The sequence below is a fragment of the Tamandua tetradactyla genome, chromosome 11 (assembly GCF_023851605.1).
Source record: "Tamandua tetradactyla isolate mTamTet1 chromosome 11, mTamTet1.pri, whole genome shotgun sequence".
NCBI classification, from domain to species: domain Eukaryota; kingdom Metazoa; phylum Chordata; class Mammalia; order Pilosa; family Myrmecophagidae; genus Tamandua; species Tamandua tetradactyla.
In genome coordinates, this window is record NC_135337.1 from 77,879,531 (window position 1) to 77,897,382 (window position 17,852).

Consider the following 17,852-nt stretch of genomic DNA (forward strand, 5'->3'; position numbering starts at 1 on the left):
GTTTGTGCATGGCTGCTAGGCTCCAGGAGAGGGGCCGGGTCTGCTCGGGTCTCTGGGCCTGGCAGGCAGGGGCGGGGTGGGGGCGGCGCTGCGTCGCGAGGACAGCGCAGGCGCAGGTCGAGGCCCGGGTGGGTTGTGGGGGAAGGGCCGATCCTTCCCGGCCATGACCTTGGGCCGTTCACTTCCTTCCCGACCTTCAGTTTCCTCATCGGTCGAATGAGCGGGGTGTGAAATCCAGCCACCGCCCCCCCCCCCCCCCAGGAAGGCCGCTGCCTCCATCCTGCCGCGAGCACCCCTGGAGGGGGGCGTCCCGGGTCCCCCGCAGCAGCAGGGACCTCGCGCCCCAAGCCCGCCCTGCGCTCCGCCCGCTGCCGCTCTCCAGGGTGCTGAAACGGCGCCGGCGCCTCGCTGCCCGCCGCTCCAGCCCGGGGGTTGGGAGGCTCCGCACTTCCCTCTGGGGCCGGGAAGCCCTAGACTCCGCTTCAGCACGGGCTACGTTCTGTCAAAATACTTTTATTAAGAGTCACGGCAGTCTTCGAGTCCAGAGCTCGGCCCTGCAGTCTCTGGCCGCTTCCTCCTCCGTGAGGCGGGCGGGGAGGGGCCCAGGGGCAGCGGCAGTTGCTGAGGCATCTGATGTGTCTGCTTGTCCGAGTCTGGGCAACTGTGTCCGTTTGTGCGTGTCTGTGTGTGTATCTATGTGTGTGTCTGTCTGGGTCTGCAGATCTGTCTGTAGATGCATCTGGGTCCCTTCGTGTAGTTCCCAGGGTTGGTGGCTCTGTCTTTGCCCGGGTTGTGAGCGTGAGTCACCGCGTGTGTCTCTCGGCCCCTGGGCGTGTAGCTGCGAGTGAGTCTGTGTATTTCGATCCGGGGTGGGGGCGTCACAGGGGGCTCTGTTTTACCTCCAGTTTCGGTTCCTGTCACTGGCCACTGCAGCACCCACAGACGCGCCCCTGGGCAGAGGGGCTTGCGGACAAGGCCCTGGTGGCACTCACAGCTCCTCCCCGGCCACCTCCAGCCCCGTGCGTCCAGCACTGCGCCCCGGCTCAGGCGTGGCCCAGTCAAGCAGGGTGGCCGGGCCCAGCTCCTCCGTCGAGTTGCCCAGCACGAGGGTTGAGTTGCCCAGCACCGGCATGTCCTTGGGGCCTCCATCGGTCCTGGGGTTGTCCGGAGCTCTTTCTTGAGGTGGGCCAACTTGGGACTGGGATTCCTGGGCCTCGAAGCCCGGGGCAGCGTCGGGGGCCACGCGGGATGCTGCGTCGTTGTGCAAAGTTCTGGAGAAGACTGGGAGAGGATTGGGGGCGGGGGTGGTCACAGGGGTCAGACAGAGTGGAGCCGGCTGTCCTGCCCTTCTTTCTCTTACCCCCAACTGCGGGAAACAGTGGGAATTTCTGCAACCTGCCCCCTCAGGCCCCAGGATGGGGACTTGGGGAGCTATGGAGAGGGGGTTCAAGGGCATCCGTGGCCCACCTACCTCGCACGGGCGCGAAGTCCCCGGGGCTCTCGGCTTTGTTGGAGGCAAAAGGGCTGATGGAGGGGAGGACGATGAGGCCGAAGGAGAGCAGCAGAACCTGGCAGAAACGGGGTGGGGGTCACCCCATCCCTCCCCCTCCCCTGGAGGCAGGCTTATCTCACAGGTGGGGGAAACCGAAGCCCAGAAGACTCCTCTTCTTGAACGGGGGGGGGGGCTTGAAGCCACCCCTCTGTTCCCACTAACCTCCCCCCACAGGCCCCTCTGCCAAGTCCTAGGACTCCCTCAATCCTGGGGACCAGGACTCACTGCTATGCAGGTGCCAGCCTGGGCGGACTTGCTGGTTGACTGGACCACAAGGGCTTGGAGTTTCTTTAGCTGCTCCAAGAGGGACCTTAGAGGAATAGGCAGGCTTCAGTTGAGCCCAACAGGGCATTGGTCCAGCCTTCCGTCCATTTCCCGGGGCCCCTGGCCTCTCTGAGGTCTGAATTCTATCCATCCTTCAAGACTCTGATGCTCTTGAAAATCCCAGCTTCAAACAGATGCTTCCTCATCATAAGTTCCACCCGCTTCTCTGCCACTGCAGTCTCCCAAACCCAGGCCCCCATTAGGGCTCTTGGGGACACCCACCCCAGCCTCCTCTCTGGTCATCCCAGGCCCCTCCTTCGTCCCCTCCCCCCAACCCTGTAGCATTCACTCGCCACACAACAGCCAGATGTGTGAATCAAAGGTTTGAATGAGCTCCTCCCACTCCCTGCCCCAAACCCTCTCAGACTTCTCAGCCCACTTGAGGTCATAGCCTTCCTGCAGCTCATCAGACCCTGCACAACCTGCCCTGGTCCCTCCCTGCCCTCCCATCCCCCCACTCTCCTCCTAGCTCCTTCCACTCTGACCACTTCCTCACTGTTCCCCAACGCACCATGCTTATCCTGCCTCAGGGCCTTTGCACTGGCTGTTCCCTATGCCAAGCCCATTGGTCCCCTGAGTTTTGGGTAGTCACTTCTCCCTCTCTTCCATCAGGTCTAATCCCAAATATCACCTCCTTCAGAGAAGCCTTGTCTGATCTCCCCATCTAAAATAGCCCATCCCTCTCTAGTTCTTTACCCTGCTTTACTTTTCTTCTCTGTGACTATGAATATATGAATTATCTTTTATATATTCTTTTCTTTATCTCCAGTGTGTCTCCCACTAGACTGTGAGGTATTTAAGTGGAGGACTGAGTTTGTTTTGTTCACTGCTGTGGTCCCAGTGCCGAGAACTATACTTCCTGCAAAGCAGCTACTCAAAAAATAACAACTAAATGAATACACTCTGATAGAATCATGAGCAGATCTCCACCACTCTGTGCTCCTGGCCTCTGGGCCTTTGCACTTATCATTTTCTCCACTAGGACCTCTTATACATCCTTCAAAGCCAATTAAAATCCCATCCTCTATGCAGCAGTGCTCCCTCCCCGCCCGCACCAAGTGTCTCTACCCTGCCACATCACATAACAGGCTCCTCCCTGCACTGTCCTCCTCTTCTGCTAGGAACTTTGGGCATGGATCCTTCTGCCCTCTGCCCCAAACTCACAGATTCTGCTTCTCAAGGTGCAGCACCTTTCTCTGCAACTCCTGATTCTGGGCAGTACAGGCTGACATCCTGCAAAGACAGTATCTCAGTGACATTCAGATTATGACTGTCACCAGCTGACCCAACTGGGCATCTCCCTGTGAGGCCCCACTTTACAGGTAGGTAACCTAAGGCCAGAGAGGGAAAGTCATTTACCCAAGGTCAGCCAGCAAGTTTGTGACAGGGCCAGGATTTGATTCCAGTTCGAAGTGTGAGGAGGTTCATTCAGGCCTGCACCCCCAGAGCTGGGAATGGAGCGCCAAGCTCAGTGCAGGACAGTTTCAGAAGACAAATAACTTGAGACCAGAGTGCGAGGAGATTCAAGTTACAATCCCAACCCACCTCGTGACCTAGAGCCATTCCACTTCTCTGACCTCAGTTCCTTGTCTGTAGAATGGGTACAATTACCCATATAGGGTGGTTAGGAGAGTGACATGAAATAAAGTCATTTAGGGTTTTAGCAGATTGAGGAATGGACAATAGTGATCATGCCCTCTGGGGTGCAGAGGTCCAAGCTTGGAACCCCCTTTCCCCTCTACATCCCTCTATGAAGGTGGTCTTGCCCAGACCCCTCAGATGGGTGCTGAGTTACCTAAGTGAGACAATGAGGAGGAGGAGAAGATGAGCATCAGACCAGGTCCCCACTCCAAGGTAGCCATGCAACCTTTGGACAAATCCTCATCTCATAGCCTAAGACTCTTGGACCTGCCATATATATATATTTCCCCCCACCATGGGACTCTTGGACATGATATATATATATATTTCCCCAACCCCCATGGAAAGCAGAGAGGATTATGTGCCTTGTTCTCCAGAAAGGTGCATGAGGATCTAGGGTCTGTTTCCAGAAAGGAGGGCAACATAGCAATAGGAAAAGAGAATATATTCTCCATTGAAGATCCCTCCTTCTAAATGACTCATGCTATAAAGAAGAATTCATCATATCAATTAGGAAAAACCCAAGGATCAAATGCTAATGACAATAGTACTAATTGAAATGCATTGAGATGCATCTAAAGCAAGACCAACAGGATAACCCATAGCCTTTAATGCAACTCATTGTGCTAAGTACGCATTTGAAAATTATCAAAAGAAAAACAGAATAAACCCAAAAGTGCTTAAAGGGAGGATATCATAAAAATGCAATTAAATTGCATTTTAAAAAATGACTCAAAAAGAAATAGAGAGCCCAAATAGACCTGTGACACACAATAAAATCACTCTTGGTTTTGTTTCTATTGAAGAATCAAAAGGAGCCTGACCTCTCCATATCACAAAGGGGTTAAGAGAGGGATGATTGGAGGAAACTCGGGTGGGGAGTTTTTTGTTTTTTGTTCTTTGTTTTTTTGGGGGAGTGGGAAGTTTTAAAGTTGAGAATGTTCTCCCAAGAATGAATTTCCCTCCCCTCCCCACCCAAGAAAACCATGACAGCCTTGGGGACCAGTTACTCTCAAACAAGGGAAGTCAGTGTCCTGTCTACAGATAAAAGGACAGAAAAGGGGGTAATTCCTTGAACTTTCTTTGCACCACATTTTCATCTCTAGACATCTTTCCATTCCACCCATCCCATTGCAATCAATACATAAAACAGACTCTCCCGGACAGGGAGAGCAACTCTAATTTTGCCCAGTCCTTAAAATCGTGACCTTGTCCTCTCCATTCCCCTTCCATGCCTGTTTCTTCCCTGGGTTTGGGGTCCAAGTCCCGGCCTTACCGAGTCTCCAGACCATCAATATATTCCTTCTTCTTCTTCCTGCTTTCTTGAGCCGACTGTTTGTTCCGGATTTTCCGGCGGATTTTTTTCAGCACTCGTTCCTCATACTGGTAAAATAGGGGTCTGGTGATCCCAGGGCTTCACCTCATTCTTCCCCCCCGGCAATCCATCTCAGACCCAGGGAACTGGTAACTAGCTCCCGATAACTCGAGAACCGGTTCTCCTCTCCCTCAATGCCTGGCAAAGGCTCCTGTCTTCAGACGTCCTTCCCAGACCCCAACCCCATGCTTTGCACCTGATTTTGCCCCTGTCCTGGGGGCTGGGCCCATTTTAAGACTAGGCGGTCCCCAAACTGGGATTGCAAACTCAAGGTATTGCTATTGAGTGAAAGAGGCCAGGAGGGGACCGTGACAAGCTGGAGAGCCCAAGGAGTCAATTGCTGGAATGTGGAAACAAAGTCCACAGTTATTGAGTTCTTATGTGAAATCTTCTGGTCAGAATAAAATATTAGCAATCAGTTCAGACCTTTATAAGATGAAACGTGTCTGCTAGGATGCACCTGGCCTGCAGATCACCCAAAGAAAGGCACATGGAAGGCTCCGAATCACCCTTTTAGATGGGGCTTCTGGCTGATTTTCCTGGCTCTGGTGACAGACACGCCCTTACATTCTGGGATGGGGGTGTGGGCAGCTAAAGGTGGGATTCAGGAAAAGGGGGGCCACCTGGATGGGGCCAGGGGCCCCACCCACTCACCTTCGTGAGAGGTAGCTGGGTGGGCAGGCTGATGCCCTCCTTGGCCAGCAGCTTCTTCTCGTCCTCCGTCAGCACCAGCTCCTGGCAGTGCCCAGCGCCAGGCCGCAGCAGGTGGGCACCTGCCAGGTGATGTGATTGCTATGGAAAAACCAGGGGGAGTTGAGTTGGAGGCAGGGAAGCTGTCAGGTCAGGAGCCAGCGAGGCTGAGCCTCTGGGTAACGAGGGAGGCCACAGATCTGAGATATGATTAGTCCAACCACTCAAAATTCTTCATAGGAAAGAAGACTCAAAACAACCAGGGTGCAGCCCTGTGACCCAGCAGTTCCTACAGAGAAAATGATCTTACAGAGACCCTCACCCACGTGCAAAATGACATGCGCGAGAGGGTTTTCATTCATTCGAGAAATAGTCATTTGATGACCATTTAATTGAACACCTACTACACACTAGGCAGTGTGTTCTAGGCTCTGGACAGTCACTGTGGGGCTGTTTGTAATAGCAAAAGAAGTAATGGAAATGTACAACCAACAGGAGCAGGTTAGATAGGGCACAGCCCAGTGGAATAGTGCAGTGGAGTACTACACAGCCAGGGAAAAGAATGGGACTTTCCATATCATGTTAGGAAACAACTACCATCCATGATACATTGTCAAGTTCAATAATAGTAAAGGGGGCAAAACAGTGTGCATATATGTAATGTTATTTTTTATGTTAAACTAAAAGAAAGAATGAAGGGAAGGAATGAAGAAAGGAAGGGAGGGAAGGAAGGAAGGGAAAGAAGGAGGGAAGAAAGGGAAGGACAGAGGGAGGGAAAGAAGGAAGGAAATAAGGTAGGAAGGAAGGAAGGAAGGAAGGTAGAAAGGAAGGAAGAATCTCTTTGGAAGAAGACATTAGAAAAAGATGATGGCTGGCTAGCCCCAGCATCTTAGCTGAGAAGCCTGCCCGGCATCTGCTAGGGCCTCAGGGGTGGCCCAGGTCCCTTGGGACCCGCAGGAATCTGGCTGCCTGTTCCTTGCTCATTGGTGCCTGTTCTGCCTCCTCCAGAGCACACAAGGTCTTGTGACTTCTGTGTGGGATAATCAGCTGAAGGTTTTTGCCAGGGTGGCTGACTGCCTCTCTGACTCTGCCCCTTTTTGTCCCCTTATACCCCTGTCCATCAGCCTTCATGGGTCCATCTGTCTTTCTTTGGTTCAAACTCCTTTTAAAAGCCATTCTGTTTCTGGTATATTGCATTCCAGCAGCTAACAAACTAGAACAGATTTTGGTACCGGGAGTGGGGTGCTGCTGCTGCATTTTGCAAATACCAAAGATGTTGGAAAGGCTTTTTAAATGGATAAGGGGAAGAATCTGGAGGAGTTGTGAGAAGCTTGATAGAGAAGGCCTAGAATGCTTTGGAGAGACTGTTGGTAGAAATGTGGACTCCAAAGGTACCTCTGATGAGGCTTTAGACAGAAATGAGGCATGTGTTATTGCAAACTGGAAGGAAGGCGATCCTTGTTTAAAAATGGCAGATAATCTGGCAAAGTTGACTAATGGTTTTGTCTGGAAGGCAGATTTTAAAAGCCATGAACTTGGATATTTAGCAGAAGAGATCTCTAAATTAAATGTCAAAAGTGCAGTCTTGTTTCTCCTTGCAGCTTATAGTGAAATGCGACAGGAAAGAGATAAGCTGAAAACTGAACTCTTGAGTAAAAAGAAACCAGAAATTGAGGTCCCAGAAAATTCTGGGCCTACAGAAAGGGAGACCCCAGAGAATAGTGTCCCACATGAGGTCTTGGCCAAATGTGGAACCCCTCAGCCATTTCAGAGAAAGCCAGGATCGGACATGGAGTTATCCAGGAAGGATCTGTGGAAACTCCTTATGTCTGATGGGCATGATCCAACACTACTGCATAGAAAGCCGACGAGAGTGCTGTGGGACCTGTATAAACAGAGCCGCTGCCAGTCTAGACAGGGGGGTTCAGAGAAGGGACACACTGGGGAAAAAATAACTTCAGAGGCAGAACCATGGAGGCTGGAGTCTGAAGTCAAGAAGTCTCAGGCCAGGAGAGTGGACCCACCCAATCCCGTGGAGAGGGTGAGTTTGCCCCAAAGGCAGAGGATGGGCCTTCCACCTCCTTGCAGTGGAAGAGTCATGCTGCCTCAGGCCTTGGAGAGGGTGAAGCACATTCCTTGGGGTTTAGGAAGAGCCTGGCTGCCACCACATGGAGGGGCTAAGTGTGTGCCCCGGAGATGGCAGAGAGCCCGGGTGCCGCCCCAATGCTTGGAGAGGGTGGAGCCTAGAGAAAGGTGGTCTCCCCAATATCCCCCAAGGTTGCATTCAGAGAGAGGCAGGCCTCTGCGTAGGCCCTTGGAAAGGGTGGGACTGCGGCTTTCGGAAGCCCCAAAGATAAATGACTTTCAGACTTTGAAATCTAATGGACTTTGCCCTGCTGGTTTTCGAAACTGTATGGGTCCGGTGACCCCTGTGTTCCTTCCTCCCTATGGAAATGTGTCTGTGTATCCAATGAATGTTCCTCCTTTGTATGTTGGCAGCAAATGACTTGTTATGAGTTTTCAAAGGTCCAGAGCAAATGGAGAGAATTTTGCCTTAGGACAGACCATGCCTGTAACTGACTTGATGAGATTTTATACTGTCTCTAATTTTGTACTTCATTGTATTGCTACTGAAAGGTTTAAGGTCTCTGATATTGTTATGAAATTAATGTATTTTGTATATGGGAAATACATGTCTTTTTTAGGGGCCAGAGGGTGAAATGTGCTGGTTTGAAAGGAAGTGTGCCCCCTAGAAAAGCCATGTTTTAATGTAAATCCCATTTCATAAAGGTAGAATAATCCCTATTCAATACTGTATGTTTGAAACTGTGATTGGATCATCTCCCTGGATGCTGTGATTTAGTCAAGAGTGGTTGTTAAACTGGATTAAGGGACGACATGTCTCCACCCATTTGGGTGGGTCTTGATTGGTTTATTGGAGGCCTATAAAAGAGGAAATATTTTGGAGAATGAGAGATTCAGAGAGAGCAACATTACGAAGCAGAGAGTTCACCAGCCAGCGACCTTTGGAGATGAAGAAGGAAAACGCCTCCCGGGAGCTTCATGAAACTAGAAGCCAGGAGAGAAAACTAGCAGACGATGATGCCATGTTTGCCATGTGCCCTTCCAGCTGAGAGAGAAGCCCTGACTGTGTTCACCACATGCCTTCTCACTTGAGAGAGAGACCCTGAACTTCATCGGCCTTCTTGAATCAAGGTATCTTTCCCTGGATGCCTGTGACTGGACATTTCTACAGACTTGTTGTAATTGGGACATTTTCTCAGCCTTAGAACTGTAAACTTGCAACTCATTAAATTCTCCCTTTTAAAAGCCATTCTATTTCTGGTATATTGCGTTCCAGCAGCTAGCAAACTAGAACACTCCTCTACCTGGAATCTGAGGCCACTAATCAGCCCAATCATTTTCTCTGTGGTCCAAGCCTCAGCATCCTCATCTACAAAATAGGGATGTTTCCCAAGTTGTCCCCTGGTGGTTGCAGCACAGAACAATTACACTAAAAAGGAGAGATTTCTAAAGACCAGTGATCCTTTCCAAAGCAGCCTTTCTCCTGCTGCAGTTCCACCTCCTTCAGGGAGCCTTCCTGGACTCGCCATCACCCTCCAGGCTCTCTCTCTTCTCCGTACACTTCCACAAGTTCTGAGTTTGCCCATCTTTGCCGTAAGCTCCTCCCTGCACGCCTCTCGGGCCGAGAGAGGCAACCCCAGTCTTGCCCGGTGATTGCCTGGACAGACTTTAATATCTGACAAACCGGAGTTCAACCCTTGCCCCTGCCCTCTGCTTACTCTGTGGCTTTGGATTCGTGGCTTAACCTCTCTGGGCCTCGGGTTTCTAGGCTATAAAATGTGGTCACTACTTGGGTTGTTGGCTCTGGTTTACTGCTGCATGGAGCCTTTGGCAGAGTAGCTGGTCCCCTTTCTGCATACACGGAGAACACCCAGCCCAGTGAACTGAGGGTTTGAGCCTGCAAGTACTGGAGCTGGAAGCCGGGCTCTGGCTGGGTGACCTGAAGCAAGTTATAAACCTCTCTGTGCCCATTTCCTTGCATGTGAAATTGAAATGATTACAGCCTCAACTCTTCAGGGCTGCTGTGAATTAAAAGATGCTCAGTTTATCATTCAGATTCATGCCAGGTATATAATAGCTGCTTAATAAATTTTAGTGAAGATTGTTCTTGTTTTTAAACTACCACTACAAGGGAAAGTGCCCTAGCCCAGGACTGGGGCTGTGAATTTGCCATGCGTATGACCTCAGGCAAATCCCAGCCTCTGTCTGCAACTCAGTTTTCCAATCTCAGAAATGGGAGGGTTCAGGGCTCCAGGAACCCCAGAAGCCCTCCCAGCCACAATGCCCTGGGGAGCTGTGTGTGTGTGGGGGGGAGGGGGTGTGGGTGTCACTCACCAGGTCCCCACTGACACCTGAGAGAAGGAGCTCTTTCACGGTGAGGTTGCAACGTGGGGGCGAGCCCGGCTGCTCAGCCCACTCCTCAGGGTAGAGGTTTCCTCCCGGGCTCCACATTCCTGATCGGGACCAGTGGAAACAGATAGGGAGGGTGTCAGGGGTGGGAGGCCCTAAGCAACCAGCGTGACCCTGCCGCCTCCAGGAAGCCTCCCTCGATTGAGCCCCAACCCACTTAGGACTTGGGGACCTTGCCTTTTGGCAGTCCCCGGCATCCCCTAGGCCTGAGTTGAAGGGGACAGCGGCGATGGATGCCTGGGTCTCCCCTCTGCTGTAACCGGGAATCTGAGTATATCAAGGCCATGTCTTAGTCCAGCCCAAAAGGTCAAAGGCGGTGTGGAGACAATACCAGGAGCCTCGCAGCCACCCCAGGAGGGAGTGGCAGATATGGCCCAGGATGAGTGATCTGATTTGAAGCGGGGCTTTGTCTGCCCTGCAGGGCAGGGACCAGGTCTGAGTCACCCCTGGCTCCCTCCCCCAGTTGGTACCAGACACCCAGAGGGTGGATAGAACAGGAGCACATACACTTGGGTGTCAGAGAGCCCTCAGTTTTGACTGGGCTGTGCTGTGTGACCCTGGGTAAGTTATCTTGCCTCTCTGAGCCTCTTGTTTCATCAACTCTACAAAAGGACCACTAAGAGCTCCCACTTTGTTGTCCAGCTTGAGGGACAAAGGACGCCCCCTCGGCCTTTCTCTGGCCAGGCCTTCTGTGCCCAGCACACCCTGGGTGCTCAGTTTGTGTCCCCAGCCTGATGGGTGGTACCCGGCACTGTGGCTTTACTCGGAGGGACTCAGTGAGACCATCCGGAAAATGGGCCCATGGCAGCCTCCACTTCCAAAGATGGTTCTGTGCATCGAGCGCCCAGAACATGGCAAAAAGCAGACACTCACCCAGGTCTATGGCCACAGAGGCGTCCAGCATCTGGGTCCCCAGCCCCGTGTCCCCAGCAGGGCAGGAGGGACCAGGACGAAAGGTGGGACCAGGCCCCTTGCCAGGCTCAGGCTCTCGGTGGCAGCCAGTGGAGACGGTGGCTGGCGTGCCGTGGGGAGGGGTGTCCTGGGGGTCAGACGGCAGGTCTTCAGAGATGCCGCTGTCACTGGCCGCGGGGGACCAGAGAGGGGAGTTGGACACAGAGTCGCTGGAACCCAGGATGGAGTTGAGGAAGTCCTCAGGTTCAGGCCCCTGCAGGACCTGCTGGAAAACAGAGGCGAGGTTAGCAATAAGGAGGGAGAGCTCTGATCTGGTCCACCCACTGCTCTAGACTTGCTGTGTGATTGTGGGCAAGCCACTGACCCTCTCTGGTCTTCAGTTGTCCTTTCCTCCAGATGGAGCTGCTACTCTTTCTCCTGGGGTTGTTGGAGCTTGGACGCAAAAACGTGGTCTGGCAACTCCCAGGCAGTGACCCCTATGCCGTGTCGAGACACCAGCCTTGAGTCTGAGTTTGGACCCAACTCCAAATTGCTGTGTGACCCCCGGAGAAATTGCCACCCGTCTCTGGGCTTCAGTTTCCCCACCTGTGAGAAGGAGCTGATGCTACCTCGGTAAAATCGAGCCCAGTAAATGCTCCGTGGAGCAGAGTGGCATTCTGTCTCAGCTCCCGAATTGCTAGGGGGGCAGCCCAGGGCAAGTCGCTCACCCTCCCGGGGCCTCAGCCCTGTCCTGTCTGTCGCTCTGTGGGCCCAGGCCGTCTGAAGTGGCTGTCCTCACCTGGCCCTCGCTGTGGCCCCAGCCCTCGCCCAGATCTAAGTGTCTCAGGATGCCGTCCTGCCGGTCGAACAGGAGATCCAGGAGCTCGAGGCTGTCGATGGGGCCCATGGGGAAGGCGGAGGAGGCCATCTGGGGCAAGGAGGGGACCAGCGTGAGGGCCACACAACACCCCTCCCTGCAACCTCCCATGTGCCCACCTCCCTGAGCTCCAGTTCAATCCCTGCTCAGCCCCAGTTGGGTCACCACTGCTGGCGGCTCATTCTCCATTTCCAGATTGTACTGTGAGGCTGATACAGAGGGTCTGAGAGGACCAGAGGCATGAGAGCCAATTTCCTTACATAGTGCTTGACAGAAATCCAGGTGGAGAAGATTCAGGGGGTCTGGGAGGACCAAAGACATGAGAACCTCTTTCTTTACTGAGTGCTAAAAGAAGTCCAGGTAGAGAAGATAGAGGTTCTGGGAAGACCAGAGGCATGAGAACTTATTTCTTTACAGAGTGCTAGACAGAGGTCTGAGTACGGATGTTTGCACTGTCAACACTCTCGAGGCTGACAGAAGTGTGTCCAACCAGCCTCCTGGGAGGTTGCAGGCCCCGGGGGGTGAAAGCGGCCCCCAGTTGAAGATATGCTTTGGGGCATTTCTTCCCCTTTCTGAGCCTCAGTGTTCCCATCTGTACAATGAAGGAGGGGGTTCCTTCCAGCCCTGCGAGCTTGCGGAGGGTCTCCTGGCCTGGAAACCCCCCTCCCCAGCAGAGTCCGATGGTTCTTACCTTCCCAGCTGCTAAATCCCCATTCATGGGCTCAGCTGTTCCTCCAGCCACTTCCCAGGTCCCTGCTGCGAGGTGGAACCCACCCAGCTCCGTGTCCCTGGGACTCAGCTCGCTCCTCTCCAGGTCTCTGTCACCACCCCCAAAGATGCTGAAATAGTAGCGGGGAACTCTCAGCCCATCCCTGTATGCCCATTGGTGGATGGGGCAGACAGACAGGGCTAAGGGCCACTGGCCGGGGGACGGGCAAGCGGTAGGGGAGGGAAGACCATTATCTCCGTGTTTTGTGCTTTTCCAGTCAGCTGTGGGCAAAGGTCAAAGTCTGGGGAGCCTTAGCTGTGCATGACCTCTCCCCTACTTACTGCTTCCCTTCAGAGTTGCCAGAAGGCCAGTTCCAGGATGGCCAAGGGCCCCTGTGGCTGCCGGGACAACACAAAACCGAGAAGGATTGCCTGCCCCCTCCACCAGGGGCTCCCCTCTGACCCCCCCCACCGCCCTCCTGTCCCCTGACCTTTCCCCACCCCAACCCCTTCCAAGCTGGCAACCCACCCTCCAAAGCCAGCCCCGATGCTGTCTCCAATCCTTTCGTGGCCAAATAGGCACAATCAATTCCTTCTGGAATCCTCTATCGGTCGTCTATTCAACAAATAGCTTCTGCGCCAAACTTGTTTCTACCTCAGGGCCTTTGCACTTGCTGTTTCCCCTCTGCCTGGCACACCCCCCTGTGTTGTGGCGTTCCCCTGTCTGTCCTTTATCACACTGTCCTTTCCACAGAACCCCTCAGTGTTTGAAATTTTCTTATCTGATTACTTGTTTATCTCTCTTGCCCCCTATCCTGATGGCCCGAAGAGGGGAGAAGCTTAGGGGCCTTGTGGAGTCTCTCTGGTTCACTTCTGGGTCCCCAGGGTCTGGGACAGTCCCTGGCACATAGTAGATGCTCAGTCAATTCTTATTCATTGGACATCCCCGAGGCACTAGGGATTCAGCAGTGAACAAGTGTACTATTGAGAGGCTAAACTAGCATGACTTTGGAAAAGGCGGATAAAAAAGGGGACTGGAAGGGTTCCCCTTTAGAAGGTGACATTTAAGATCAGTCTGGAATAATGAGAAAGAGCCAGCCACGTGGAGATCTAGGGGAAGGGTGTTCCAGGCATTGGGGGAACAGCATGTGCAAAGGCCCTGAGGCAGGACCGGGCCTGCCATTGGAGGAGAGACTGAGCGAGGGAGAGAGTGGGGGGAGGGGAGGACAGGGAGGGGATGGGGCCAGGACAGGGTGAGGAGTCTGGCTTTGTCCTCAACATGGCAGGAAGCCGTTGGAAGCTTCCTGAACTGATGGCTCAACCGAGACTTGTATGCGTCAGGCCCAGTGCTGGGATGAGAGCAGAAACAAAAACACATCCTGCTTTATAGTGCTCGGTGCACCAGCTCCCAAGTGTCCCCATGAACAAAAATTTCACAAGGGCCTACAACGTAGGAGGCCTGGCACGTTTTTTTTTTTATCTGACAAGAGTTCACATTACAGCGATCATTGTCCAGGGGACGTTGGGAGATGTCTGGAAACATCTGAGGTCGTCTTGGCTGGAGAGGGGGGTACAGCTGGCATTGAATGGGGAGGGGTGGGGGAGGCCCAGGGAGGCTGCTCAACCCCCTCCAGTGCCCAGGACGCCCCCACCCCAGAGAACCACCCAGCTCCAAATGTGAGCCATGCCATGTGGGAAACCCTGCCTTATAACAACCGTCCCTCTCTGCTTGCTGGTACAGTGGCATGTCCCTAGACAATCAGGTTTGTCTATTTCCCTTCCAACCACTCTGCGTAGGATTTTTTAGTGGAAGCGGGGCTTATCTGGTTTGGCTTGGCTTTGAGTGAGCCCCAGTCATAATATTTACCCGGCATTGCGGAGCCGGCACTTTTCCAGGTTAATCTCTAGGCTGGGTTGATAAAGCAGCGAAGTTTGACTTCTGGACTTCTCCTCCCCGCCGCCCCTCCCCGCTCCCCCCTCCCCCCCGTTATCGCTCTGGGGAGCACTCCTGCCCTTGAGAATCTTCCTCCACCTCCTCTTATCAACACCCGCCCCCGGAGAATGTTCTGGCATTAGTAATTTACACCTCACTGGCGAATTAGACCACCTAATCCCCTCCCAGGGGCTTTTGTCTTTGAAATTTTTTCTTAAAAGAAAAGAGTGATGGGCTTTAAAAGGCTCTTGGAGGACTCCCCAGTGAATTCATTTCAGGTACCCATAAACATGTAGGGTGAGGGTGTAAGAGGCAAGGGGACTTTTCAGGGCCTCCTGTCGCGTGGCCCCAGGACCACGGCATGTTTCAAGGCAAAACTCAATCGGGATCCAGGATGAAATTCCCACAACAGTTTCCGCCACTGTGTTGGGGTGTGAGACATAATCCCAAAAGGATTCCGGGGCCAAACAGGCAGGGGAAGACTGGGTTAAAAAATAGCTTTGCGGAATTTCCCAGAGTCTCGGGCTCTGATCCGTAAGCCTCTTGGAGCAGGCAGCGTTTGTTTGCAGCATTTCCCAAACTTAATTGTGCAAAGGCGAGTTTTGTTTGTAATTTTCATTTGTTTAAGTCAGAACTCTTTCGGACATGCGAGAATGTATAAAGACGCCCATGAGTGTGACTAAAATTAAAAAGACTGACATGTAAACTTAGAACTTCTGTAATTAAAATATATATGTCTATATTAAAAAAATAAATACTGACAGCATCAAACGTTGGTGGAGGATGTGGGGAGCTGGAATTCTCATACGCTGTTTTGGAATCCGAATGGTACAGCCACATTGGGACACCATTGGGCAATTTTTTATAAAATTGAACATCCCTTTATCACATGACCTAGCAATTTCACTCCTAGGAAAAAATAGAAATGTATGCTTATTAAAAGAGTTGTACATGGATTTTCGTAGCTGCTTTACCCATAATTGTTCCATATTGGAAGCAACTCAAATGTCCAATAATAGGTGAATAGACAAATTGTGGTACATACCTCCAACAAAATATTTTTGCAAAGAAAAGGAACAAATTACTGAGACACATAACGACATGAATGAATTCAGATGCGCTTTGTTGAGTGAAAGATGTCAGACCCAAAACACTAATTGCTGTAGGATTCCATTTACATGAATCCCAAAGAACAGGTCAACGTAATATTTGGTGATAGAAATTGGAAAGTGGTTGCCTGGGCTGGGGAGATTTCGGAACTGAGTGGAGCTGGAGGAATATTCTAGGGTGATGAAAATATTCCCTCTCTTATTTTCGGCAGTGGTTACAGTATTGCCAAAACTCATCAAATTGAACACCTAAGACCTGTGCATTTTTATTATAGATTAATTATATCTCAATTAAAAAGGATAGAGAAGTATATAATGAACATTCATGCATGTAAAGCACCTAGCAAAACTTAGGAATTACCAACACATTCACCAATAGAGGATTGCTTGATAGGGTTTGGTGCAATACACAATGGAATATTACATAGTTGTGAAAAATGAATAAAGAGCATTCATTTGTACGGATATAGGACCATCCTCAAAATACAGGGTTAAATTGGTATTTCTCACTTTTTTTTTCATGATTCCCCCTTACCCTAAGGAGCCTTTCTGGGCAGGTTTTTTTCCTAATCACCCTCCTTAAAAATGTTTTAATACCATAGATAAACTGAGCACCTGGATACTTTGTGTCTGTCTGAATAGCTGTGCTTTATGTGTGAGAAGAGTAAGATGTTTTCAACCTCTAAGAATCAGAAAGTGTGAGAAAAAGAAAGTGAATGCATGAGCCCATCTGCGTGTGTATTTACAGGCTATCTATGGAATAACACACAGGAAGTTGGGGACCAGTGGCGGCTTTCTCAGTGGGGGCAGGGGGCGCTGGGGCCGGGGAGGAGGGAAGCTTTCCACAGGATACTCATTTCAACCTTGGAAATTCGTAGCCATGTTCCTGCTGGACGTGTTCTGAATGGCAATTACAATTTCACTTTTTGAAAAAGAAATAAAACACTACAAATAAAATAAATAAACCCTTGCAAATCAGATATGGACCCTGTCGTCGATTACATTTCCCCAGGATAAAATTCAACGTGTCTTAAGAGCTAGCTTTCAGGAGCTGTAGTTGCAACCAAAGTAAATCTGGGTCACCTGTGTCCCCGGAGTCTCTTATTACCACTGGGACTAGATACCTCTCTTGTGACATTCCTTAAATGGGATTTATTTTTTTGTTTCACCATTATTGCTTTATTCTACTGTAAACACTAAAGTATAAATGACCACCAGCTAAAACCTGCTTAGCTTTTTTCCCAGGAGAGGAAAAACACCCTCTTCAGATGGTTCTTTGGAATAGTCAGTTCTAACTAAAGTATGAATGACTGATATCAAATACATATATTACTTTTCTTGGGAACATATACATTTTCTAATGGAGCCTGAAAGTATCATAGCCCAGTTTTATATCAGCTCTTATTTTTTTATTCCAGGGATAATCCTTCCTCCTCTATGGGTCTCAGTTGTACTCAGATAGTGCAGTATCCAAAAGCCATTTTTCTCTGTGTGTGTGAGACACCATGAAATTTTAATACACAACCTCAAATTCTTAGACATACAAGTTTCATATCTATCAAATTCTAGCACCTGGTTTAGAGTATGTGGCAATGGCTTCCTGGATCTCTACTGACAGGAGGTTGCAGATTGCACTAGATTCATGCACAAATAGGTGATAGTTAAAAGGTCAGAAAGGGGTGAAAAAAAATCCAAATGAGAGAATTCTTAAAACTGAGACGTTGCTACCTCTTTCTTAACTTCCTTTGCAACCTGGGAAAAGTTTGACGAGAAGCAGTTTAGATAGAACCCAGGCATCAAAAGACATTATCAAGAAAGTGAAAAGACAAACTACAGGACTAGGGAAACCATATAGGCTGTGGAACAATTGCAGTCCTCGGCTTGTTTTCTTTTTAACTTTTTTTTATTGTATAGTATAACATATATACAAAGCAAAGAAATAAAAAAGCAATGGTTTTCAAAGCACTCTTCAAAAAGCGATTACAGGACAGATCCCAGAGTTTGTCATGGGCTACCATACCATCCTCTCAGATTTTTCCTTCTAGCTGCTCCAGAATATAGGAGGCTAGAGGGTTTAAATACTTTTTAATCATCACAATGGACTTTTTTTTCCTTTATTTTTTGTGAACAATAACATATATACAAAAAAGCTATAAATTTCCAAGCACAGCACCCCAATTAGTTGTAGAATGCATTTCAGACTTTGACATGGCTTACAATTTCACAATTTTAGGCTTTTACTTCTAGGTGCCCTCAAA

At 50.6% G+C, this 17,852-nt stretch overlaps 1 protein-coding gene across 3 annotated transcripts; it reads right to left on the bottom strand.

Annotated features, from left to right (window-relative positions):
* Positions 1 to 502: 502 nt before the first annotated feature.
* Positions 503 to 12,689, bottom strand: CREB3L3 (cAMP responsive element binding protein 3 like 3). Of its 3 annotated transcripts, none has more exons than XM_077121131.1 (10): positions 12,536 to 12,689; positions 11,767 to 11,895; positions 10,950 to 11,250; positions 10,002 to 10,120; positions 5,547 to 5,684; positions 4,794 to 4,900; positions 3,041 to 3,109; positions 1,778 to 1,862; positions 1,472 to 1,568; positions 503 to 1,281 (listed from the first exon to the last, which is right to left on the bottom strand). In XM_077121131.1, the coding sequence occupies exons 1-10, from the start codon at positions 12,560 to 12,562 to the stop codon at positions 989 to 991; spliced, it is 1,365 nt and encodes a 454-aa protein (XP_076977246.1). In that variant the 5' UTR covers positions 12,563 to 12,689; the 3' UTR covers positions 503 to 988. The 3 variants fall into 3 exon arrangements, with proteins under 3 accessions (XP_076977246.1, XP_076977245.1, XP_076977247.1); XM_077121130.1 differs by having other exon boundaries at positions 10,950 to 11,253; XM_077121132.1 differs by lacking the exon at positions 11,767 to 11,895.
* Positions 12,690 to 17,852: the final 5,163 nt, after the last annotated feature.

Bases quoted from the DNA above. Each gene is read 5' to 3' on its own strand.
- CREB3L3 (XM_077121130.1), bottom strand. From the start codon at position 12,562: ATGAATGGGGATTTAGCAGCTGGGAAG. The intron at 11,254-11,766 runs GTGAGGACAGCC...TCTGTTTTCCAG, and splicing joins GGGGCCACAGCGAGGGCCAG to CAGGTCCTGCAGGGGCCTGA. The intron at 3,110-4,793 runs GTAAGGCCGGGA...CTGTCTTTGCAG, and splicing joins ATTGATGGTCTGGAGACTCG to GATGTCAGCCTGTACTGCCC.